Here is a 27,422-nt window from a genome sequence, read left to right as displayed (position 1 = left end):
TTAAACATCACTCATCTATTTGCACTCGTAATACCACGCTGTGTTGGACAAGACTTCTCCTAAGCCCAGCGCGCCACCCAATTTAATAAGCACCACATCCTGTGTAGAGAAGGTTGACAGCGGGGGGCGAGCGGCATTGCAGACAGCCCAGGCTATTGTTGTAGGTAAACCACAAGTGGGGGCAAGAGTTTTTTTTGATACAGGTTCTCACAAGACTTTTGTTACTCGGGGGTTAGTAGATCATTTAGCTCTAAAGCCCATTAAAAGGGAAATCATTGGGATTAAGACCTTTGGTTCCAACAATGTGGATGAAGGCATGAGAGAGATTGTGGAGATAAAGTTGCTGCCAGTGAGAGGAGAGGGATCTGCAGTTAAATTAAATGCCTTTGTTGTTGATCACATCTCTGAAATCTCAAATGTTCACCCTGAAATTGTTAAACATGAATACGCTCATCTTGCAAATGTTTGGTTTTCAGATGTAGCTTGTTTTCAGGATTCATTAGAAGTAGACATTTTGATTGGAATATATTTTTTTACGAATTTCAAGAGGACAAGGTAATTCGAGGGGAGCCAGGACAACCAGTGGCAGTAAAAACAAAACTTGGTTGGGATCTTTCTGGACCATTAGATGGTACGAACTTTGTTTATACTGAAAATGTGAACACAAACTTGATTGTTGATTCCTCATGTTACCTAGCAAGTCAGACAAATGTACAAATGGATCATGAAATTCAAAAATTATGGGACTTGGAGACTTTAGGCATAAAGAATACTGATGAAGTTTATGCTAACCTTCTTGACAATGTTGCATTCACAGGTGAAAGGTATTCAGTAAAGCTGCCTTGGGAGATGGGGCACAAACCTCTTCCATCTAATTTTGCACTTAGCCTTTCCAGGTTGAAAGGGCAATTAAAAAGTTAAGGAAAGAGCCAAAAGTCCTTGAATCTTATGACCAAATTATCAAGGAGCAGTTGGACCAGCACATAATTGACAAGGTGACAGAGCTGGAAGTGCCTGAGAAACAACATATCTTACCTCATCATGCAGTGATTTGAAGTGAAGCCGAAACCACGAAGGTAAGAATTGTTTTTGATGCTTCTTCCAAGGAACACAAGAGCTATGCATCATTGAATGATTGTCTTCATGTAGGCCCACCACTTACTCCATTGTTCTTTGATATTTTATTGAGATTTCAAGAATTTAAGGCTCCTATGGTTGCGGACATTGTGAAAGCCTTTCTAAATGTTGAAATTGACCCCTCAGATAGAGATGTACACAGATTTCTTTGGGTAAAGGATATGAAAGACCCTAATTCACCTATTGAAGTATATCAATTTAACAGAGTTGTATTTGGAGTTAATTCATCATCGTTTTTGTTGAATGCTGTCCTCAGATATCTTGTCTAACTATCGAGAGGTGGACCCAGAGTTCTCATCAAAGCTTTCTAATAGTTTCTTTGTAGATGACCTATGCCACGATGTCTTTATGACAATACTAAGGACAATATTAGAAATTGCACTCTACAAGGATTTGCTGATGCCAGCAAAAAGGCTTATTGTGCAATGGTTTATCTTGTATATGAGACTGATCAAGCTTTTTTCTAATCTTGTCTGTGCGAAAACTTGTGTTGCACCCCTTAAGGAATTGAGTATCTCTAGGCTTGAGTTGATGTCAGCTAAGATTTTAGCTACATTAATGAATGTTGTTGACACAGCTTTGAGTTCGCAGGTAGAAGTCAAGGAACGTTTTTGCTGGGTAGACAGCAAAACAGCACTGTTTTGGATCAATAATGCTGATCATTGGAAACACTTTGTCCAGCACCGTGTCGAAGAGATCCTCAAACTTTCAAGCAAGGAAAACTGGGGCCATTGTGTAGGAATCTGCAACCCAGCAGACATTGGCTCAAAGGGAGCCCTACCAAGTACACTCAAGGATAATAGACTTTGGTGGCATGGACCTCATTGGCTTTTGCTTGACAGAAAATACTGGCCCTCCGAAACATTGTTAGAAAACAGTGAAGAAGTTCCAGCAGAGAGAAAAAAATCAGCAGCAGTTACAACAATGGTACAAGAAACTCCACAAGGTATGTCTCAACTTATCAAGATTGATAAATTCAGTTCATTAGATCATTTGTTGAGAGTTACATCGTGGGCCTTACGGTTTATCTCAAATCTGAAGGCAAAAAGGGAAAGGAGACCAATTAACACTAATGAACTAGATGCTTCAGAAATTTTATCTGCAGAAGCCTATTGGATTGTTGATGCTCAAGAAATGTTGCAAAGGGATTCAAAGTATAAACAACTTGCTATAAACTTAGAGGCATCTTTAAGGAAGGTAAATTGTTAAGATGCAAGGGAAGGTTAGGAAACTCTGACATAGTTGACATAGTAAATTCCCCATAATTTTGCCAAGCCATCATAGATTGACAGAGTTGATTGTTCATGCTTGTCACAAAAAAGTCCATCATGATGGTTTGAAATCTACTCTTGCTGAACTTAGGGCATGATTTTTGGTGCCAAGGGGTAGGCAATATGTAAAGACTTTGATTAACAGTTGTGTTAAGTGTAAGCAGGTCCAAGGAAAACCTTATTCGTCTGCACAAGCTGGAGATTTGCCACCTTTTAGGGTACAAGAGACCAAACCCTTTTCTTATGTGGGTATTGACTTTGCAGGTCCGTTGTATTATAAGTCGAAATCAAATGAAATGCAGGAACATTATATTGTGCTTTACGTTTGCTGTACTACCAGAGCTTTACATCTAGATCTTGTAACTGATCTTGCTGGTTCTGCCTTTATTCTTAGTTTAAGAAGATTTGCAGCGCTGAGGGGCATTCCAGATATAATAAATACGGACAATGCGCAAACGTTCAAATTTACTCATAAGTTTTTTGATAAACCTACACGTGACCACTCAGTGTTACCATATTTTCAAGCAAAAAGGATTGTATGGAAGTTCAATTTGGAAAGCTCACCCTGGTGGGGGGGGGGCTATTTTGAAAGAATGGTAGGTATGGTAAAACAGTGTTTGAAAAGGTTAGGAAATGCTAGAATGACATTTGATGAACTTTTTACTGTGCTTGTTGAGATACAATCTACTTTAAACAACAGGCCAATGACATATTTATATGATGAACTCGGTTATCAACTTTTGACACCCTCTCATTTAATTTATGGTAGGAGACCTCCTCAGATATCTGAAGGAATTGCTTGTAACTCTAATAATTTTGATGAAGATACCACATCTCATACCAAACGATTCTTGTATTTGCTTAAGAAACTAAACCACTTTTGGTCTCGATGGAAAACCGTGAATCTTGTAGATTTGCGACAAGTGCATAAGAAGAATGGATTCAAGGAATCAAATGCTGCAGTCGGAGACATGGTACTAGTGAAGGAAGATGACGTGAAAAGAGGCCAATGGAAGATGAGCGTGATCTTTCAGTTAATCAAGGGAAAAGATGGAATAGTAAGAGGCGCAAAGGTTCGTGTAAACGGAAGAGGTAAGCCAGAATTTTTAAATAGACCTCTACAGAAATTATTTCCATTTGAAGTACAAAGCAGATTGGCGAGGAGAAACATTGTGGACGTGGAAAGTGGTAATGCGGAGGAGCATGAGAATAAAGCGGATGATCCGACCCCAGTTCTCCCTACTACTAGACCCAAGCGCGCCACAGCTAAGAACTCGCAATGGAAAACTCGTCTTATTCTTGATTCCATATGATTCAACGAGGGGAGTGTGTCCGAACTTTTCCATTGCTTTCGGGCATTTTTCCTCTAACCTTAATTGCTACACGAAGTTGGTAAATTATCTGCTATAAATACAGAATTGTGTAGTGATTAGTTGTTTTTCCTACGGTTCATTCAGATGGATCGCATGGCGAACTCGTTAGGATCGCGGGAGAACCCTTACATTGCTTGTTTACTCCATAACTTGGCTACAGATACATGTTTAGGTAAATTTAGTTATAAGCGTTCAGCGTGCTATAGGCATGCAGCGTTATTTCTACATAAAAATTGCTGTTATTTAGCTTTAGATGACGTAAAACTGCACATGTTATTCTTGCTTCTTATTGGTAGTTAAATTTGGAGAATTTTTGTAGCGTTACTCAGAACCAGGGACTGTAGATTTAAAAGAGAGTGCGTTAATTGTGAATTCAGATGCATCGCAAGATGTAAACACGATGGTTGATACCAATGAACAAGATAGCAGAGCAAAATTGTCTTGTTATTCTTCAGCGTTCATCTTTAGATATGTTCAACAAATCTTTAGAATAAGCAACTGGGGAATTTATAGTCCCAAAAGACTGCTTTACAGTCATTTTTTGGCGAAGGGTGCAATACTTTCGGACCGCAAGTGTAAAACCTTTAGAGAATTTCAGGGCATAACGCCTTATAAGTGTATGATGAAAATTTCAATCATTTGGAAAATAACATGTTGCTTGATTTTTCTCAACAACGTATTCCGAGATGGGATATCCTGCATGCTTTGATTTATGATGCTTCTAAAATTGTCAGTGTTCCATGGGCTCCGACGCAGAATGGAAAATGGGGGGGGCGGGTCAAGGGAAAATTTAGCAATCATAAGAAAAGATTTTGAAAAAAGCTCTCTTGTTTTGCAAAAAGTGGGAGGCATGCCCTGTGTTCATTTCCTTTTTCTTTATTTTCCGCCTATATATTCGCTGTCGATCAATACTTCAGACTCTACTTCCGCATCTCGAGGCGAAGATAAACATGTGCGCATCGAGCTCGAGACGAAAGCGCTGATCGGTGGACGAAAGACAGAAATGTATATATGTTGCTATTGCTTGCCTCGTTTCTGTTTTGTTTTCCCAACTGGGCGGAGATTGGAAAAAAGTTGGGGGGAAAAGACCATAAATTCAAAAAACTAAGCTAGGGCAAAAAGTAGCAATAAAAGTCAGGGGCGCCGGAAGCACGGGGGCAGCTGACCCCGACCCCTGCCCTGACTCTACGGGGGCAGCGGGGACAGCGGGGACAGCGGGACAGCACTTTGCCCCTGTCAAAATGGCACTTTGTTTATAGACAGGACATATAGCCTGACAATCTGACATTCAAGCTAATGTTTGCTTTCTCAACGGATTCTGGTAGTAGGGAGTTCAGGCTTTCATAATCTGCCAGGTGCCTTTTTTGAAAACGCCTGGATGTCACGTGACTGATGACGTCATTTAACGGCAAAAAGTCAGACAAAATCATCGTTAGCTCCTCACTGAAGGGTTATTTTCAACGCAACTTACATATATCGACTCGTCTCATTGCAAGCTTTCAATTGATATATATTTAAGCAAGATTTGCCGACATAAGTATTTTCATTATGACGTCATAGCAAATTTTGCATGACGTCATCAAATATTTTATTGTCATAAAATGATACGTTAGCATAATTTCGTTTTAATATGACGCTGGCTGTCAGCAAAAGCTTTTCTTCTATATGTTTTTCAATCAAAATAATTAGTATTTAGTTCATTTAAATTGAATTTGTGCCAACAGCAATAGCCAAAGTTTAAATAAAGAAGTCGTTACTATCTGACCAGTGAGTCACTTCTTCCTCCGAAGTTGCAAAGTTTTGCTCCCACTTTGAACCGGACAATGATTTCTCCGCATACGCATTCGAATGTTACACTAAATCGGAAGAATGTCTTGGCAATATAGGCTATCTAAGATGTCCTACCGATGTGCTGAAGGTGCATGACTTTTTTCAAAAAGGCTATCTTCTGCTGCGAAATATGGCCATCTCATAAATAAAATACTCCATCTGGCATTTTCCTGATGGTGGATTTATATATGGATTTGGCTCCTTGCACATGAAATTAAGAAGAACAGCTTTATCTCCTTGTCACAGTACACCTTCAGGAGTTGCAAGACTAGAGTTTTGGTTTTGATGGGATATGAAAATGCCTTTTCGATAGAGGCAGCCTTGCCAATCACGAAAGCTTGGTGGTCTTCGTTCATTATTGAGACTGCTTTCGCTGTTTTCCTGGATCTTTGTGCCACAGAATGCAGCTTAAATTTCTGACTATACTTCCGTTGCCAGCAACAACCTACAATTCGAGCAAAATAGCTCATTTCTTCGAGATATTTCTTCCATGTTAGCGCTAATGTCATCAGTCCGTGAGAACAATTTGTAAAAACGCCACCAGAAAACGCCAGATGGAGATTTGATGAGACGGCATGAGTTTGTAGCATCAAACCCAAGGAAACATTCAGTGTTTGGTTCAAGAACATCCATGGATGTGCTAATTCTCCTTATGAGGCTAAAGTAATGGAAGTGGAAACAAAGTCAACGCTAAATATTTAGAAACAGCACACGAGCAAGCAAACGGCAAAAGAGAGTCATCAAGACAAGTGCATATAAAAAGTGGAGAGCAAAAGATACTCCAAAGTAAGAAGAGTATTTTTACATTGATGAAAAAAAGAGAATCTTATGAGACTTGCTCCCGAATTCTTTCGAAGCGCTGAGGGTCACAGGCCTCTGACAATTCAATTTATCGTAGCTTAAGGAGGAGAAGCATCGGAGACTTCAAAAAGCAAGTAGAAGTCCCTTCAAGATGTAACCACAAAAAGACGGAAACCAGAATATTTTGCAAGGTAACTCGAAAGATGCAAAAGTAGTTGCTGTTGCAAAAGAAACTGATTTATGTGTGCTGCTTGTTCATGCAACACAGAAGTGCAAACCCACACATTAGCGGTTTATGTGCATAAATAACAAACAAATCGTCAAGATTTGAGGCATCGCTGAAACTTTTGGTTCCAAAATTTGCTGTATTTTATCACAGATTAATGGAATTGTTGGCTGAGACAACTGCATACATATAAGCACAACATTGATAAGGTTACTGTGAAAAAAGCTAACGAGGAACCAGAAACAAGTCATCATTAAAAGTATCTCCGAAGGAGTTATCGCAAAAGCAAAGACATTCGTGAAACAGCAGAATATAGTGGAACAACATATAGAAGCTATTTAGGGACAAAGATATTTAGCAAATCTGAAAAAAATCATCTGCAGCAGTTCCAGCAGATCCATAATCACTCAATCAGAAAAGAATTAAATTGTATCAACTTAACAAGGTTATTTTGGCTACACTGTTTAGGTGCAACTACTACAAGACATGTCCCAAAAGCCTGATGTTGAAATTTGGACGACATACTCGACCGTTTAAAGTCTAAATGGTTCACAGGAAAGCAGCTTCCTCATCTCCGAGAGCTTCCTTTACATCACAAGAATACGAAGGTGACGCAGGAGATGAATTTACCAATGAAGAAAATCATACACTTTCATACCCAGCGCTAAAGACCTATAGTGCGAAGACATCTTCGACAGTCTATAATAGTGCGAAGATATTTTCCGACTTAGCAACAGTCAAATACAGATGCAGAGAAATAATTGTCCGGTTCAGAGTGGGAGCAAGACTCACTCGTCAGATAGTGACTACTACCTGTTTCGAACTTTGGCTATTGCGGCGGGCACAAATTCGATTTAAATGAACTAATTACTAATATTTAATTGAAAAACATATGGAAGAAAAGCTTTTGCTGACAGCCAGCGTCATATTAAAACAAAATCATGCTAACGTATCATTTTATGACAATAAAATATTTGATGACGCCATGCAAAATTTTTTATGACGTCATAATGAAAATACTTATGTCGGCAAATCTTGCTTAAATATATATCATTTGAAAGCTTGCAATGAGACGAGTCAAAATATGTAAGTTGCGTTAAAAATAACCCTTCAGTGAGGAGCTAACGATGATTTTGTCTGATTTTTTACCGTTAAATGACGTCATCAATCACGTGACATCCAGGCATTTTCCAAAAAGTCACCTGGCAGATTATGAAAGCCTGAACTCCCTACTACCAGAATCCGTTGAGAAAGTAAACATTAGCTTGAATGTCAGATTGTCAAGCTATATTCTTGTCTATTATGCAAATGGAATAAATATGTAAAATTTCAAGTTCTTGGGTGAGATAAAATATTAGTGTGATTAGGACCAAAATGAAAGCGATTAAAACATTGGGTGCATTTGTTATGATCTTACATGCAATAATGCTATTTCTTTCGGAAACACTCTAAAATGTAGGAAATTACAGTAGAATAAGGTGAGTGGAGTAACGGACGCATCCAGGATCCTAAGCGAAAACTAAGATGGGGCCCAGAGAATGTCAAACACAAAAGCAAAACGTAACACTTATCCAAGTTAACTAGTAGAAGCCTCAATTAAAGTAATCTAAAAGCTTTTAAAAATGAGATGAACTTAAGCAAAGTCATCAGAATTTATAAGAAAGAAGTTGCCGTACCAAGAAAGAAGGTAGCAAAGATGGAAACCCTTTGATAAATCATGACTTAAATTGAATGCCATAATGAACGCCTGCCAGAGCTCACAAGTGATTGCAATTATACAACTCATTTGCACTTTCATATGCAACTGCAGAACGTACTTTTAGCACAATGCAGCGTGATACGACACGACAGCCAACAGCCCACGGGGTTGGAGGGGGGGGGGTTAACTAAGCCTAATTTTGAACGTAAACGTGCCATTTTGGTTAAAGAATTTGGACCCATAATTCCGCAAAAATGATGCAAACTATGCCCATAATTCCGCAAGGCAATTACATTTTTAAAGCACAACAAAATCATCAAACAAATTTTGCAAGTCCTTCACTAAAAATCTCAAAATTGCACATATTTCTTACTCTCATTTCTAACTGGACATTCATTTTGTTAATGCTCAATCTCCCTCCTAACAATTTTGCAGTATTTTTCGAAAATGGTACCCATAGTTCTGCACATATTTCAAAAACTGACATCGATAATTCCGCACTTTTCAGAAAAAGGTACCCCTAAAAAATGGCACGTCCCCCTACCTTCAAACTTGTTAAGGTACCCCCCCCCCCCTTCTCACCCAGCTAAACCTAAACAACAGAATGGAAAGTTTTAGACTGGCCTTTTAGATTAAACGTTTTATCGGTACCAAAGTATCATGTTATATCATTTTTTTGTTATAATGCTGATAATAGTCATTGAAAATGTGCCCTTTTTTAGTAGCTGCCCCCGCCCCCTCAAAATGCTTCCGGCGCCCCTGTCCAGACCCCAAAGTCTTGAAAGCTAGGAGTCTGGAGCACAGGTTAGTTCAGAGAGGCTTTTTAGTTTGAAAAGGCTTTTTTTTTATCACTATATAAAACAAATTTTCGAAAAGTTAGCAGTTACCTAAACCATGCAAAATATCTGTCGAAAAACTTTCGTATTTTTTGAATAGATATAGCTTACTCTGAACTTTAACAAGGGGGACTGAGCCCCCAGAGCCCCTTCAAGACACCACTGAAATCCTTTTTTTGGCAGTACAAAATTTGCTTTCAAAATCTGCTGTGAGCATTGATTCCTGTGGCACTCCTTGTCCAAGTTCACCCCAGGAGCTATATTGACCTTTTGTAGTGATTTTAATATTGTAAATTAGGCCATATTCCTACATCATGCCATCACTATGACATCCACCTAGGTCATTCACAGCATCACCTAGCACAGGACATTCCCTTCACCATTGATCACACGTTCACACATCTATGTCATGCTGATTTCTTCCCAAGTTTAGATCTTTCCTTCTTCATTGCATCATCATTACATCATCACAACACATCATTACTCAGCACATTTATTTTGTTTATAAGTATGTTAATTTGTATGTAATTCAGTCAGTCAGTCAAGTTCAGTTCAGATCAGAGTTATACAGCAATACACTATCTCTCTCATTGGCTCCGTGTTCTCTGCACGTTAAATAAGATATCGAAGCAAACATCAACGATGGAAAGTCATAGGATATGATAGGAACCATTGCAATTCTTGCTAAATAATAGCGTTCCTATACTTTCACTTTGACTCTTTGCTTGCTATTAGACGGGTAGTATTGTATAAGTAAAAGAGAATTTCTATGTACACCATAGGCATGTAGTTTTGCTAAAAGTAGGATTTTTTGGTAGACAGTCAAAGGCTTTTGACAAATCCATAAGGACAGCGCCAATATGTTTGTTCCTTTCCAGTTCTGTTTTCCAGTCTTCAATAAGTCTAAAGAGTGTGCTGGAGAGAAAACGGTTTTCTATATGCGCATAGGAATTTCAAAAATTTTTCTTCAAGAAATGGAGACAGTTGTAGCTCTATTGCTTTTTCAAATACCTTTGAAAATGTCGTTAGTAGACTTATTGGTCGATAATTTTCCTTATTGAAAGAATCTTTTTCTTATAGACAGGTGAGAATATAACCTTTGTTTGAAAAGTTTGAAAAAGTTTCTTGAATAATGAATGCATTTATTTATGATGTTCAGGAGGGGTTGTAGGATGATATCAACTGAGATCTTTAGGAATTTTGCATTGATCATGTCGTTCCCGTGTGCCTTTTTGTGATTCAGCTTCACAACTATTTGTCTTAGGCTTCTTTGGTGATCGCTTTAAAGCTTAAGGTTGAGTTACTCTAAGGTCCTTAATAGAAGGGGGGTCTTGATAGTTGGGGGGAGTCAGAAACTTTTCAAAAAATAAATAAGCGGGGGGTCCTAGTAAGTGGGGGGTCGGAAATGTGAAAAATCTGAAAAATCACGTGATGATTCTTTTTAGGGGTTAAAGGAGATTTTCTTCTGAATACAATCGATAGCAAAATGACAATTATCACCATGTAATAATATATTGTTGTATTACTAAAATGAGCAGGCTAATTATCATTGTGTACATCAGTCAGGCCTATGTAAATCTTTTTAGGATGTCACTACTTTTTTATGTTAAAACATTTGTACAATGGAACTTCTTCATTTAAGAGAAACTTTGCAGAAATTTCACACTTTAAAGGACAAATGATTAAAGGACAAATGAAATAAGGGATATGAATGACTGCATATAAAAATTAATAAACGGGGGATCCAAATAAGCTCCGGGGGGTTCAGAAAAAAATCAAAAAATTAATAAGCGTCCCCCCCTTCTATTAAGGACCTTAGAGTATTTGCTAGGAAGTTGTTGATTGCTTTTATGCTTGATACTCTTTAAAGTATTTTATTATTTCAGTTATTGTTGAATTCTCAGTCAGATCTTTATGGATTGAATCAAAGATCTTTGATTGAATTTGTAGTTTGACCACCCCCGTTATTTTGAACATAGCTTCGGTAGAGCGTAGACGTGAATGAAACTCCATATCGTTGATTTTATCTTTAAATATATACAAAACGTGACTATATACAGCTATAACGTAAACGTAACTTGTTAGCCCATCATAAACTTGTAGCGTGACTTTATCGTAACTTCACTACTTCAAACAACTTAACCTTACAATATAGGGCGTGAATATATATAACGTAAGAAGACTGGGACGAGTAGGAATCCCCCATGATGGCTTGGGCTGCGAAATATATTGACTTCACAACATACTCCCCCGATTGAGTTGCCTGCACTCAATTTACAATAATACATATTAATCAATCATTATTCATCAACAAAACGTAAGAACATTTTTTTTTAAGCAAGCTGAAACTGTAAGCGTATACATATTGAAATATTTACATATTGTCTCTTCTAAGAAACTCTCCTAACTTTGCAGCTGCGCGCTTAGATCGCGTAATAGTTCTATCTGCTGGCTGCGCAGGCGCTATAGGTGCGTTGACTTGATTTGCTTCTGTGTTAGGTTCCTTACATGCAATTTCTAAAGGTACAAGTAATTTCAAGGGACGTCTGAATACTTTACCCTTACTCCTTTCACCTGCTATTTGGATCTTTGCTGATCTTACGCTTCCATCTGTACCTACAATCAACTCAAGAATTTTACATAACTTCCAAAAAGTGCGTTTTTTATCGTCATCCTTTAAAAGAACTATATCTCCAACCGATATGACTGGCTCTTCCCGTTTGTCTTTCGGTCTATAGGCTTCCATAATACCTGTTAAATATTCCTTCTTCCACCTCTTCGTGAATTGTTGAAGTAGAGTCTTATGATACTTGGCTCGTTTTGACAGAACCTCGTATGTACTTAGCATTTCATAGTACCTGTCTTGGGGCAAAAGTGATAGATTTCTTCCATTAATTAATTGACACGGTGTCAATGGATATGAAATACCGTCAGTGTCATCATATACATAAGTAATTGGCCTAGAGTTGATTACTGCTTCGACCTCTATCAAGATGGTATTTAATTCTATTTGCGTTAGGTATGACCGACCTATTACCTTTTTTAGACAACGTTTTACGCTCCTTATTAACCTTTCCCAAGCACCTCCTTGCCATGGGCTTCTATCAACTATGAATTGCCACTTAACTCCTTTCTTTTCAAGGCTTTCACCTAACCTAGGGGAACGCAAAAGATGTTTTACATCCTTTGAAGCTGACTTAAAGGTCTTGGCGTTGTCACTTACCAATAGAGACGGTAAACCTCTACGTGCTGTGAATCTTCGAAACGCTCGTAAAAATGACTCGACATTGAGCGATTCTACAAGTTCTAAATGAACTGCTCTTGTCGACATACAAGTAAAAAGACAGACATAAAACTTCTCTTCTCCATCATTGTTACCTTTACTGGCAACTGTCAATGGACCTGCAAAATCTAGCCCTGTATTTGCAAATGGGGGCTGATCATCGACCCTCATTCGTGGCAAGTCTGGACAAAATACAGTAGAATATGGCAAACCTTCTAATTTTCTACATGTGATACATTTGCGTACAATACTTTTAACTAATTCCCTTGCACGAGGAATCCAATACTTTTGTCGTAAAAGATTTAACGTTTCCCTTATTCCATCGTGCATGACTTTTTCGTGGCAATAGAGAACAAGCAATTTAGAAACCTGATGAAACTTCGGTAACAAGATTGGTCTTATGCTTGACTCTATGACAGATGCATTTTTTATACGACTTTGACACCTCAAAATGCCCTTTTCGTCTACGAAGAGCTGAAATTGCGAAACGTACAAAGGGGGTTTTTTGTCCCCTTTTGATTGTAAATAATCAATTTCCTTACAAAATAATTCACCTTGAATTGAGCGTATAAGAACATTTTCTGCGTTAGCAAATTCTTCTATATTTATCTGATTTTCTCGTTGACAAGTATTGTTTTTTAACGATGCGCGTAAATTATGTATAAAACGAAGTACCCATGCTAATATACGGACACATTTTTGGTAAGAACCAAACCTTTCAAAATCTACAACGTTGCCAACTTTGGCGTTTTCCTTAGTTGCTAAAGCATGCGTGATATTGGGGCTACATTTTACTCTTTCCTCTAAAGCGGAACCGGATTCGAAAATATCTTCTTGCTTAGGCCATTTTGTGGGTGGCTGTTTTAGAAACCCCGGACCCTCCCACCAAAAAAGATTTTGCTCTAACTTGGGACCAAATATACCCCTTGACGGTAAATCAGCTGGGTTTTGAGATCCCGGGCAATAAAACCATTCATCGCGGCTTGAAGTTCGTAAAATATCCGACACGCGATGGCGTACAAATTGCTTCCAAACCTTATTGTTCTTTATCCAGCAAAGAGTGCAAACCGAATCTACCCAATAAAATACTTTGATAGGCGTGCCGTGAAGCTCCTCCCCAAGAGTACCTTTTACTGTGCTGATTAATTTTGCGAGTAACTGTGCCCCTAAAAGCTCTAAACGTGGAATGCTTTGTTTTGTTAGAGGACAAACCCTGGCCTTGGCAGTGACAAACTTGATGCTTACCTCCCCCGTATCGTACACAATGCGGAGATAAACAATTCCAGCGTAAGCAGTCTCGCTGGCATCTGAAAACCCATGTATTTCGACTTGGCTTACTATTTTACCTGGGTCAAAGAAACATCTTGGCATGCGAATCCCGTCTAAACGACTTATTTCCGAAATGAAACGATCATATTTTTCCCTTGCTTCTCCTGTAAGCTCTTCATCCCACCCCCATTTGTCTACGCAAAGTTCCTGAAAGAGCACTTTCAAATTGATGGTATACACACTAAGACAACCGATCGGGTCAAAAATCTTGGCTGCTAACTTTAAAAGAGAGCGTTTTGTGGGCTCAAGTGTTTTTGCTAGTTCTATAATGGACCCCAGATCAAAAAACAGTTCATCCTTTTTACTTTCCCAATTTACTCCAAGGACCTTGTTATTATTTTCTCTTTGAGGTGGGCCTATTGTTTGCTGAGCGAAGGATTGATCATCTTGTATGATCTCCTTCGCATTATCACCATTGGATACGTTACCTGCTTCCACCTTTTTGATTTCATGTAACAAAGCTGTGTCATTAGTTTTAAATTTGCGAAGGTTAAACCCACCTTCGGACAAAATCTCCCGTGACTTATGGAAAATCTCTAACGCCTCATCAATAGAATTTGTGCTACATGATAAGTCATCAGCATAAAGCCGATCTAACACTTTAACAACACGAGGAAATCGATTAGCATATTGAGCAATGTGTTTCTTAATTGTGGCTCCCAGTATAGATGGCGATGGTCTTAAACCAAACACCAGTCTACAATACTTATACTGAATAACCGTTGGATTCGGCTTACTAATGTCGTCATACCACAAAAAACGTAAAGCATCCCGGTCTTTTTTATCAATTTCAATCTGAAGGAATGCCTTTTCAATATCAGCTATTATAGCAATGGCATGTGAGCGGAAACGTAATAACGTATCGAATAATGGCGGCATGTAATTATCACCAAGTTCTAAACATTCATTAAGAGATAAAGCTTCCTTGTGCGATTTCGCACTTCCATCAAAAACAACACGAAGTTTTGTTGTTTCACGATCTCGTCGAATTACACCATGATGACTCATAAAATGAGGATTACCCTGATTCTCCTCCTCCACAGGGACTTGCTCAATTATTCCGTTTTTTAATTGCTCTTTGAAAATGTTATCATATTCAGATAATAATTCAGGGTTTCCTTTTAACAGGCAAAACAAAGATTTTAAGCGATTTAATGCCAAGTTATAATCATCATTAAGGCAAGATATATCAACCTTCCAAGGAAGGCTTACCTGGTACCTTTTACCATTAAAGGTGATTTCAAATTGCTCGTCTTGTTTGTCTTCATTTGTGGGTTCACTCCCCTTGTCAATCCCGGATGATTCTTGTTTCCAAAACTCGCGAAGCGTTTGTGTTATTTCCTCATTTTCTTCGACAGGCCTTCCAACTGACGTATCTAAAATCAAATTAGAAGTCACATTAGAATAGGTTTTAAGCTCCAAGGATCCTGGTACTTTTCCCGAAAGTAGCCATCCTAATTTGCTACTTACTGCTATTGGCCCTGATGTACCTCTAATAACATCACCAATGATTACATCATATAAATAATCATTACCAATAAGCAAATCAATGCGCCTATTTTGCTCGCTTAGCTTCTTGTCCGCTAGATTAAGGCCTATCAAATGCTGATACTTGCTTACGTCTATGCGCGTATTTATAGGCGAACAAATAGACTGATAGCTTATTGCGCTTATCAAAATTGGCGTCTCATCTATTCCTGTCTCTAACATTAACTTAACGACGTCACATTTCTTGCGTACTGATTTCTCAGTTCCAAATGTGTTCAAATTTAAGTTTTCCTGTCTTTCGACTTCCAGATTTAGTTTTCGTCTGACTTCTTCAGAGATGTAACTTCGTTGGCTCCCACTATCGAAGAAAACATTGATTTTCATCCTCTGAGCCTTGTCTGCCCCATAAACATACGCAGTTGCCGTCTGCAGCAAAACTTCTTGTTTTCCTGTAACACTGGTAGTTACTTTTGTTTCTTCCTCCGTTTGTTTTGCTCCTTTGTAGCAAATTGACTCGTGGTGAAAATTTCTGCCACATTTTTTGCAATTTCGATTTTCCCGACACTTTTTTGTCATGTGTCCAGATTTTAAGCAGGAAAAACATCGTTTGGTCTCCAATAGGATCTTTTTTCTACCCGCTATTTCCTGGACTTCTTTGCAGCTTGACGGAGAGTGTGCATGCCCACAATAAACACAATCTTGCACTTTTTCGTCTTTCGTCAAAAATGTCTTCGTAGTGCCTTGTGGTGATTTTGGTCCATATCCTGAAGTTTTGTCACATTTCTTTTCGACGGGCTTGATGTTATCGCTCAGTTCCCTGGCTTCAATTTCCTTTTTGACAATCTCCAATATTTCTTTTATCGGCCAAACTTCCTCGGTCGTCTTTCTGGCGACATGCAATGTAATTTCTCGCGGCATTCTTGCCATAAGGATTGGTACTAATAAACTGCCATAACTTGCAGAACTCATACCAAGGGCTTCAAGCCCCCTTACGTGTACATTTATGCTGTCGTAAATGAAGCGCAATTGCTTCACGTTTTCGTTTGGGCAGTTTTGTAGCCCAAGGAGAGCCTGCATATGCGTCGAGATTATTTGTTGTTTGTTGCCAAACCTTGCCTTCAAAATTTCCATTGCATTTAAATAATTTTGTTCCGTCAGTTCGAGTCCTGATACTGCACGGTATGCTGGACCCTCCAACAAATTCACCAAGTAGTTGAGCTTATCCACTGCAGTTATGCTTTCGTTTTTATCTATGGCATTCTCGAAACTCTGCCAAAAGGACATGAAACGTGTTATATCTCCGTTAAATCGTGGGAGCGTTATTTTTGGCAGACGAATGGCAACAGAACCCATGGTAACCCCGCTTGTATTGAGACCATGTTCGTTGTTTGTTGCTTCTTCAACGTTTTCAGCTTCTCTGGAAGGCGTTGACGTAATAATTTGTGTCGTTCCACTCCCAACTCCGAATGCATTGGTCTGAGCGTAACGACCGTCTTTAAAAGCTTGAATCCTTCCCAGAATTTCATCGATTCTGAAATTCAGCTCCGTCGTTTCATCGATTTCTTTTTCGATATTAACTTCTGGACATAATTCCAGTATCTTTTCGTTTAGTCCGTTCACATACGTTTGCTTTTCTCGAAGAGACTTTTGTGCCGTTTCTAAACGAATCACCTTCTCGACTTGTTCTCCATTTTCATTAATTAGTTCTTCAAGAAGAGCCGTGGCTTGTCGTTCAAGCTTCGTAATGGAGGTTCTATTTCCTCCTCGTATTGCTAACAATTTCTTTAATTGTCCACTGTTACCTTCTGTATCAGTGGCCATGATTTCGTCGTATTCCGTGCCCCGCGTTGGGCGACATTATATTTTGAACATAGCTTCGGTAGAGCGTAGACGTGAATGAAACTCCATATCGTTGATTTTATCTTTAAATATATACAAAACGTGACTATATACAGCTATAACGTAAACGTAACTTGTTAGCCCATCATAAACTTGTAGCGTGACTTTATCGTAACTTCACTACTTCAAACAACTTAACCTTACAATATAGGGCGTGAATATATATAACGTAAGAAGACTGGGACGAGTAGGAATCCCCCATGATGGCTTGGGCTGCGAAATATATTGACTTCACAACACCCGTATATATTTCTATCAGCACGATATGGAATTTTATATCCAGGAATAAAAAATTGTTCAATTGAAAAAGAATCATCAATTTTGGTTTCACTAACTTGTTTCTGATACTGTTAATGTTTAGATGAGCAAGAATAGGGTTTTTTGGGTATTTAAGCCGAACCTGTTTTAATTCTTTGTAATTTGATGCCGATTCAGTTATATTATTTGAAGTGTAAGAAAGAAAGCAACTTATTCTTATTGAGTCATGCAGAACGACAGGCCTTAATGCAATCCCTGAAATTACAAGCGAGTTTTGCGCTACCTCATTTGTTTAAGTGCAGACCACTGTTGCACTTGTCATACACAGTTATATTACTGTTATCAATAAAATGAAAGTTGTTTTTTTCACAAATGTCATACAAGATATTATTCAGCTGTTGGACATTGACATCAGAATTGCTATACTTAGCTTGACGAATGATTCCCGAAATGAAGATACTGCATGTTTGTTTACGTCTCCTGATGCTCGTTGCCATTTCTTCAGGGCCTCCGACGAAGGGGGGCCGGGGGGGGCCATGGCCCCCTCACTTTTTTGCAAAACAATAGAGCTTTTTTTAAAAACTTTTGTTAAGATTGTAATATTTTCTCTTGGCCCCTCCACTTTCCAACCTGCGTCGGAGCCCATGTTCTTTCAATTCCTCGCCTATTTGTCGCGGACTGCTGGAGGTGGTCATGACGTCATTTATGCCGCAATGTAGAATGATAAAGTCTGGCTTTTTTGAGATGATAGGTTCGATACAGTGTTCCAGTTCCATAGCCTTCAGACCACCGATGCTGATTTTGTTGACCCATGCTTGCATATTTTTTGAAAGTTTGTGAGGGAGAATATTCTTGATTATAGAGTCGCCAATGATAGCAATGTAAGGTTTCTTATCTGATGGAGGTTGGTAATTATGAGTAAGTGAAAATTGTCGTTCTGAAATGATGATCGTTGTGGTCTTCTGGACATAGCTGATTTATCAGTAGGTTTCGCTTGATGGATAACTTTATTTGGTTGGATTATGGTGCTACGTGGTTTACGTGATGGCAAAGTGGCGTTGTTTGGAACATTTTGTACGGAGGGTATAAAAGCAGGAAGAGAATTATAGGGCACATCTTCAGAAATGATTTGTAAGGTATCAGATTTGTTTGGATGTGTAAACGTGTGTGTTGCCTCCTGGTCTATAGGACGGTTGGTGGGTGTTTTGAAAAAGCTAGTTTTGAGATTGATAACTGTATTGGTTTGTCTTATAGCTAACAGTTTGCCACGGAATTTACGCATTATCATGTTTGTATTTCTTTTGGTCAACAATTTCCTTTTTTAGGGCTTCGATTTCAGCTAATAAGATACTGTTCTCTTTCCGAAGTCTTAGATTTTCTCTCTCGATATTTTGAAAACCATCAAGGGTTGTTCCGTCCTTGGACAATTTTAGTTGATTTATCTCAGCCTTCATCAGCTCAATATGACTCCAGACTGGCTGCAATGCTTTGTTTGTCAAATGCCGATATTTGATTTGGACCGTATTCCTGCTGGGGCTGAGCTTTAGAAGCCACCAGATTGTCATCAGCTCGATTATTATCGCCGTTTGCGTCATCCTTCTGTTTCAGGTCAATTGCTTTTAAAAAGGTTTCTCTAAACTCATTTTAACCCTCGCCAATAATGCAGACTGTTGCTGAAGGAATATATAGATACCTAGAACCAGGCTGAATGACAACCCCAATGTGCCCTTTCTGCAGCTCCTTCCTGCCCCCGCCGCATCATCAAGCTCTGGTGTGAGTTAAGCCTTTATATATATATATATACATATAAATTTTTTTTCTATACTCTTACATCCTTAATTTTTACTCTTACTGTTATACACTACTTCAAACTGAAATGGAAATTATAATCTTGAGTTTAAATACGTCACTAGGACATATGACTCGATAGATCCTCGCGAGTTTTTCTCATGTGTCTTTCAGCATAACAAAACCAATTTATCTGATGTACTTAATTAACTAAATTTTTGAAAATGCTAACTTTTGTATTCTAACTTTCAATTCTTGGTATATTGTAATTAACATTTTGTTTTTGCTGATAAAGATTCAGAGTTTGAGTTTTGAGTTTGAGTCTAAGCACTTCTTGAAAGATGCTGTCATATTTTCTCACTTGTTTCATTGTTGATTAGATCCTGCTGTTTTATCAACTGATGATGCCAGCCAGTATGAAACACGTCTGAAACGATGTTGACATGCATCATAATGACGGTAAGTGTTTCTTTGACAGAAGGTATTTGTTTGGCAGTCATCCCACTGCATAAAAAAAGAAGCGACACACCTCACCTCATAGTTCCGCTTGAAGGTAGGAAGATACGCACGTCTGCTTGAGAGGAGGTTCACATAGCAGATCAACCAGAGTTGAGCATTAAAAGGCACGATGAGAACTCTACGAACGCTGTTGGTTTGTAAGTAAATTGCTTTGTTGAATTGAATTCCATACGAATCTCTTGGCGTTGTCAATTTTCTTCCTATATGCTAGAATGGAGTTGACATCTTTAGCTTTGTCTCTACCAAAAAATCCATTGTTTTGAGACAAAGCGACGGACATCTTTTTCTACACATTACATTAGATTTACTGCTGCGGTAGATTAATTAGAGTATTCAGTTTTGATTTATTTCAAAGGACGATTTCAAATCGGAGGTTCTTTTTTATTAAAGATCTGTAGAATGCGAGATGCAAAATCACTGGCCTCTATGCTAACTAGTACAAATGACATTGGCGTGCCTTCGGGATGTAAACCATATGATGACGAAATTTAAATTGTTTTTGGCTTTAGTTGCTGGTCTTGCTTTGCTGGCGTTTGCGAGTGATGCGGCAGACAATGAAATGGAAAGTGATGTAGACACCGACTGCATACAGGTATGAAGTAGCATCAGACTTAAACGTAGTCCTAATATAGCCACATTGTTAACAGCAGGGTTGGAAGGTAGTCTCATTGTTGGACGGTAAGTAGTCTGTGATGCAGGCTAGGTTGAAAGGTAACTTCATTGTGAATGCCGTTTCTGACGCCAAAGTTGTTGGATGTAAATGCCAGGTAAATTTTAAATAAATATTGCCAGAACCTTCAAATAATTCAGATTATGCTAAAAACTTGCTAAGTATTTTATCCCACTATGTTTTTTGAATTATTAAATACCTTAAGAAGTCTGTGGTTAATTATGGTGCAATGTGGTTGAAATAAGGCACCGAATTTAGTTTTCATAGAGGTGTCTTGAAATTTGCAACACTTTTTTTTGAGAAATAGGTCTCCCTAGAAGTCTTTCTGCCCCTCGTCGTGTAAATTCCAAAGATTAACACGGCAGTAATATCTATGAGAAATTGTTTTACACTCTTTTTTTATAAGAACAATTTTATAAGAACACGAGCCTCAAAACTGGTCAAAAGTTAAGAACAAATTAAGAACAAGCTGAGGCTGAGCTTCTGCAAAATGCAATTTTGAACAACGTTTTTCTCAAAATCGAGGATTTTTAGCGACGTGTGGGTGCTTTTTCGGTAAATATTCAAATTTGTCAGCAAATTAAGGCTGTCTCACTCACTTTGTTGGTAAACGAGGCCTGAACACCTCCTTAGAGCGAAAAAGCTAGCAATAGGACTGCTTACACCCTCCTAATTTAAGAACAAATTAAGAACAATCCAGCCTCAGATTTTCGAAAAAATTAAGAACAGTCAGCCTGAAATTAAATTTACTGGTTCTTATAAAAAAAGAGTGTATTGTAATTGTACTCTATTATCCCCGGGCCCACGGCACTGGGGAACCGGGGTGGCCATGACCCTTTTTTACAAAGCAAGTAGTTTTAAAGCTATGCACAGTGAAAAGGGAAAGAAGCCTTGGCCCCTACTTTTGCCAGCCTGGGCCCTGTTATCCCGCATTGAAGCCTATGGGCCTATATGCAAATTCTTTACGATTTGAATTTTGCAATTTGAAAAGCGTGCCCTTGTATAGGCCTATGAATTGTGATGTTTGGCATCGAACTCCCTAGGAAAAAGAAAAGCTTTTGTATGAGGCTAAAGAGACAACAACAGGAGAAATGGTTAAGAGGTCCTATGCATATATGTTCTTAAAGGACCAGAAACACATCTTAAAAAAGCAGAATATTGTCAAGGATTTTGTCGAAAAAGAAGAAAATATATGACTTTCTATGAAGTTTCCTTTATTCTGAAGTATCATTTACAAGCTCATCCTGAAATGAGAAGTCTCTCACTTACAGCCTCATCGAGCCTATCCGGGTACAAGCCCATGTGCTTTTATACAGGTTGGGCTTATATCTCGGGGGGGGGGGGAGGGCACCTTAACATGTTTGAAGGTACGGGGACGTACTATTATTTAGGGGTACCTTTTTCTGAAAAGTGCAGAATTATCGGTACATCAGTTTTTGAAATATATGCGGAATTATCGGTATCAGTTTTTGAAATATGTGCAGAACTATGGGTACCATTTTGGGGAAATATTGCAAAATTATTAGGAGGGAGATTAAGCATTAACAAAATTAATGTCCAGTTAAAAATAAAAGTATGAAATGTGTGCAATATTGAGATTTTGGGGCATAGGACATGCAAAATCTGGTTAATGATTTTTTATGTGCTTTAAAAATGTTATTTGCTCTGCAGAATAATGGGTATGTTTTTCATCATGTTTGCGGGATTATGGGTCACATTTTTTCAGACATTTGCGGAATTATGGGTCCAAAATTTTAACCAAAATGGCACGTCCCCGTCCAAAATTAGACATAGTTTATCCTTCGAGGCTTATATGCCGGGTAATAGGGTATTAAATATAATTTAATTGTAGATTTATTTACAGAGCTACAAAAGGGTGTTTTCAGAAAGGTTATACTGATAATTACCTATCGTTTTTTGAATGGATTAATTAGCAACCAAAGGTTGAAATTTAACTGATAAAGCTATGCTCTTTGCAGCGTACATTGTTGGATCCTTCAAGCGATGTTAATGATGCCTTCAGGAAATGCGATGGTGCTAAGGATTCAAATGCTGCGGAGGAATCTCAAACTGCTGGAAATGATGATCTGAAAGACCTTGATGAAGATTCTGAACATACCGAGATGACCAGCAGAGAAGATTCGGACGGCAGCCCTGTGGCCGAAGAACAGGACACCGTAGCATCGGCAGAAAATGCTCCACGATGGTCTACTAGAAGGCGCCGATCAGTTCGTACGCGCCGATCAGTCCGCAGACGTAGATCAGTTCGCAGACGCCGATCAGTCCGCAGACGTCGATCAGTCCGTAGACGGCGAGCAGTTCGAAGACGCCGAGCAGTCCGTAGACGGCGAGCAGTCCGAAGACGCCGAGCAGTCCGAAGACGCCGAGCAGTCCGAAGACGCCGAGCAGTCCGAAGACGCCGAGCAGTTCGCAGACGCCGAACAATTCGCAGACGCAGTAAGTGAAGTTGGATCCTTTGCTGTTATCTTTTTGTAAACGGGTTAAACTCTGGTCTGCTAGGAGTAAAAACGAATTCAAAACAAAAGATAGATTCAGCCAAAGCAGAAGTAATTTTTCAATCACAGTGATAATTTCACACCCGAAGATGAATACGCTGTTGAAAGCGCATGCCCTTATAAACGGAATTTCACGATTTGCCTTTTTGCAGAGTACTAAAAACGATTCAGATACAGGCACATCCGCCTATGGAATGACAATGCAGAAGTAATGTTTCAACAGTAGAAACTGGATATTTTAACAGTTATTTAATGTCATCTTTCTCAGCGTCCGAATGATTATCATAACTATTAGTTCTCCATTCAGCTGTTCGTCATTAAGGTTGCCTTCTCCATCATGTAAATTTTTGATAATGGAAGAAAAATAATCGAGGAAGCGTGTAGACGTTGGGAAATAGAAAATAGATAGCCATGTCGCTAATTTTTGTCTTTCTTTTTTCTCGCAAAAACCGTAAGATTCAGATCCACTTATAAGGGCACTGCGCCTATATCCGGATATAAGCGGGGTTAATAGGATATGAGCAGTGAAATGTTATCAATGCAGCAGGTACGGTGCAACAGAAAGTGGCACCAGAAAGTACATGAATTTTCCGAGCATCCAAATGATTCTACATAAACCAGAAATATACTTTTATCGTATCTTTATGCCCCTTTGCCTAAAATAGGCGAATCAAGGCCCATTTTAGTTACAATGCCTGCCAAAATTACTTGGAACACCAAGCAATTTGCGTTATGTTTGCCAATACAACTCCTTCCACCCCTTTCCCCCTAGAACAATGTTGATAATTTTCAAAAATATTATATAGGTCGCAAGAAAAAATGTACTTCTTTATCTCCTACTTTTATAATAAACCAGCATCTCTCCTAGAAGAAGGGGGGAATGACTGATTTTGCTTTTGAAAACTGACATAAGTGTTCCAAGACTTTAGGCAGAGATTGCCTCTCTTATTCTTTTCATAGCCCTTGATTGTTTGATTCACATTGCAGGTGGACCGTTCCGACCAAACGGCTGTAGCATACCTTACGGACTTCCATTCCCATACAAGAGAGTTTTCAATCCTGCTTGCAATCAACACGATTACTGCTACCACTACGTAAGCAGTACACTTTAAATTAATATTTAAAACAATTGTTTTCACTTTACATTATAGGTTTGTTTAAAAAAAGTTTAATATACACTTTACTTTATAGGTTATTGGGAAGGCCACGACCCCACGCCCCCAAGCCCCCAAGCCCCCAAGCCCCCATAGCCGCTGTAACCACATATATTTTCTATGTGTATTCTATAACCGTCAAATTGCTAGCATCCTTTAGAGGATGCTGCAAGAAAGGGGCAGTGATACATGTGGCCCTCGGAAGAATAACAAAAATGAAAATACACTCTTTTTTGTAAGAACCAGTAAATTTAAGTTCAGGCTGATTGTTCTTAATTTTTTCGAAAATCCGAGGCTGGGTTGTTCTTAATTTGTTTTTAAATTATTAGGGTGTAAGCAATGCGATTGCTAGCGTTTTCGCTCTGGGGAGGTGGTGAGGCCTCATTTCCCAACAAAGTTTGAATATTCACCGAAAAAGCACCCACACATGGCTAAAAATCCTTGTTTTTGAGATGAAACGTGGTTCAAAATTGCATTTTGCAGTAGCTCAGCCTCAGTTTGTTCTTAATTTGTTCTTAACTTTTGATCAATTTTGAGGCTCGTGTTCTTATAGAAAAGAGTGAAAAATCATGACTTTTCCATAACAGTTTTTTGGAAAAGAATGCCTTCTTCTTAGAAAGCAAGAAAGAAACTTTGTGTTAACAGGACCTATAAATACGAATTTATTTTGGAAATTTAGAAATTTATTTTTTCTCTAGAACCTATTTTTGAGGAAGGCTAAGTTTGCCGTCCAACCCTGACAACGATGCCTATTCGCCCGCTTAAAACCAATAATAACCCTCCTTCTATTTTTTCAGAAACGATCTTCAAGGCTAGGATGTGACAAGATATTTTACCGCAATATGCTGAGAAAATGCAAGCAACGTGCGCGTAGCATTGCAGGGAAGCTGACGTACGTCGACTGCGTGAAGTACGCAAGTGTCTACTACGCCGCAGTGAGAGCTGGAGGTGGCTCACATTATGGATGACCAGTAAAAGCTGTATTTGTCTGCAAAGACTACGCTTAGACGCTTTAGATATGCTTCCGATAGCCTTAGATAGACTACGCTTTAGATAGACACCTTTTTATCTTCACATGTTTTATCACTTAACATCATTCTCAGCAATTTTGCTCAGTTAAACGTATTTGGTATTGCAGCTAAACATCGTTATATCTGAGTGGCTTAAATCTGTTTGTGATCACGATGATTGTGATCATTTGGCAAAGATTTGCATCAATATATAACAGTTTCTATTGGTTGGGCAATACTTTATTAGGGCCACGAGGGCATGCATTTATTTTAGACAAATCATGAGGTTTTGTATTTCTTTAATTTCAGTTATCATACGAAATTTTTAGAGCAATAGGATTTTAGGCATTTCGGGGGGATTATCCAAACAAAACGTATGACCAAACAAACATAAAAGACCAAACAACATTCTCTATTTAAATCTATGTACTGGTAAAAAGATGAAGAAGAGGGCCCTAAAAATAGCGAAGGAGAAGTAAAATTTTAGCCATTTAGACAGCAATATTTTTACATGCAATGACAGCGATGTGGAAACAAATTATGATTGAGATGCTGTCACCATGCCCCAACAATTGACCGTTTAGAGTAATGAGAGGCTCTGCGGCGCGTTAATAATTGAGAAAACGTTGAGAGTCGGTCTTCCGTTGCCGATTGGATACGTAACAAGGGGAATATTGTATAGTCCAACAACTGGAAATTTAGATGGCCATCGAAATACGTCGGGAAAAGAGCCTTGAAGATCTAATGAATATTTTGCAAACTGACATTTTGTTCATCAATGAAGCTATGTATGCCTTTCTGCATGTGGTCGGCCAACCTTTAGGAACTTTTGGTAATTTGCTAATGCAACTAGCTAGTCTCCAAAAAGTTTAGGTATGAAATCACTATTACGTGGCCAAAATTTGTCGGGTGCATTCAAATGAGTCCTGTAACAGGGGCGTCACCAAAGGGGGGTATCGGGGGCGCTGTACCACCACATTATAAGGATTTTGCCGGGCAAAAGAAGAAATTTTTTTCTGTAGCAGTCGAACTTTCAAAGAATGGTACTTAAGTATGAATTTTGATATAGAAACGCATAAAAGCAGCATATATTATCTATCTAATGACCACACCTTTAAAGTTTGAAAACGCCCTTTTTGTCGGCAAAAATAATTTTTGTACCCAAGGCAGCGCGAAGAAATGAAACTTCACTGATGTTCATCGGGCTCCTAGCCAGTTTTGCTTTTGCAACGAGATCTAAAAAAGTTATTCTTCCTTTCATTAAGCTTAAAGTAACAAACAGGTTTCCTCGTGAATTTTGCAAGTTTTTTCAAAATTAATCGTAATTGTAGTTTAGGTTCTGGCAATTGTGATTAAGCCTCCAGATCTCTGCATTATTCATATCTAAACAATTTGTCTCTCCGAAGAGATTTAATTCAAATTATATAAAATATGTTGGCTCTTTTATCTGCCCCAAAAATATACTCCCTTTGTAGGTACCTTTGTCCTTGAAATTACAATATACATCTTTAAAAAGACCAGTGCTGTTGGAACGAAATTCATACATGGAGGCTGCCCGATTGTATTCCTCCTCATTAAGTACAATGTTATAAATGAAATATACATAGCACAGTTAAATAACGTCTCAATGATACGCCCGAATCAAAGGATTATTAAGCATACGAACGTTAAGACATCAAAGGTACCATTGACACTACAAAACAATTGTCCTAAGTGATATTTATTATAGAAACTTCTTGTTGCGTTGAACTGCCTTACCGACACTTACCATATAAATTTAAGAACAAATTTACCATTTCAATCTTCTTTATAAGAAACATAAAATTGAATTTAATGCTGTTGTTCTTAATCTTTTCGAAAATTTGAGGCTGAACTGTTCTTATTTTGTTCTTAAATTTATAGGGTATAAGCAGTGAGATTGCTAGCTTTTCACTCTGGGGAGGTGTCCAGGTCCATTTGTCAACAGAGTGCACGAGAAAACCTTTATTTGCCGCCATGTTTGAATATTCACCGAAAAAAGCATCCCAAAATGGCAAACAAATCCTCGTTTTTGAGATGAAACATTGTTCGAAAATTCTTTTCACGGTAGCTCAGCCTCAGCTTGCTCTTACTTTGTTCTTAACTTTTGACTAATTTTGAAGCTCGTGTTTTTATAAAATTGTTCTTATAAAAAAGAGTGTAGAGGTAATATAATTATGTTTGAGAATAAAAATCACCTGTTGTATTTTGCATGCAGCAGGGTAGTTTCCCCATAATTATTTTTGATGGCGTTGAGGGAAGCTTTGATACCTCATTAAAAAACTTTCTCTTGCTCGTCTCCCCAAGGTTAGGCAAA

The 27,422-nt window shown here is 38.4% G+C and overlaps 1 protein-coding gene across 5 annotated transcripts; it reads left to right on the top strand.

The window, feature by feature from the left end:
* The first annotated feature begins 1,073 nt into the window (after positions 1-1,073).
* LOC135688611 (uncharacterized) lies at positions 1,074-25,220 on the top strand. Of its 5 annotated transcripts, none has more exons than XM_065205550.2 (5): positions 19,716-19,874; positions 20,247-20,329; positions 22,387-22,864; positions 23,911-24,017; positions 24,875-25,220. In XM_065205550.2, exons 1-5 carry the CDS (start codon positions 19,847-19,849, stop codon positions 25,043-25,045), a joined length of 867 nt encoding a protein of 288 aa, XP_065061622.2. In that variant the 5' UTR covers positions 19,716-19,846; the 3' UTR covers positions 25,046-25,220. The 5 variants fall into 5 exon arrangements, 4 of the variants coding, with proteins under 4 accessions (XP_088970181.1, XP_088970183.1, XP_065061622.2 ...); XM_089114056.1 differs by having other exon boundaries at positions 19,746-19,874; positions 20,128-20,329; XR_016144930.1 differs by lacking the exons at positions 22,387-22,864; positions 23,911-24,017; positions 24,875-25,220 and adding exons at positions 1,074-2,083; positions 3,321-3,500 and having other exon boundaries at positions 19,599-19,874; positions 20,128-20,268.
* Positions 25,221-27,422: the final 2,202 nt, after the last annotated feature.

This window comes from Rhopilema esculentum, chromosome 19, assembly GCF_057945365.1.
Source record: "Rhopilema esculentum isolate cy_ngs chromosome 19, ASM5794536v1, whole genome shotgun sequence".
Classification (NCBI taxonomy): Eukaryota; Metazoa; Cnidaria; class Scyphozoa; order Rhizostomeae; family Rhizostomatidae; genus Rhopilema; species Rhopilema esculentum.
Note: the sequence above shows the minus strand (reverse complement) of the source record. Positions and strands in the feature narration are given on the sequence as shown.

What these genes read in the sequence shown, in the direction of transcription:
- LOC135688611 (XM_089114055.1), top strand. Translation starts at nt 1,381, where the DNA reads ATGCTGTCCTCAGATATCTTGTCTAACTATCGAGAGGTGGACCCAGAG. An exon ending in GGTACAAGAAACTCCACAAG is followed by an intron (nt 2,084 to 3,320) that starts GTATGTCTCAAC and finishes TGAATCTTGTAG; the next exon opens with ATTTGCGACAAGTGCATAAG.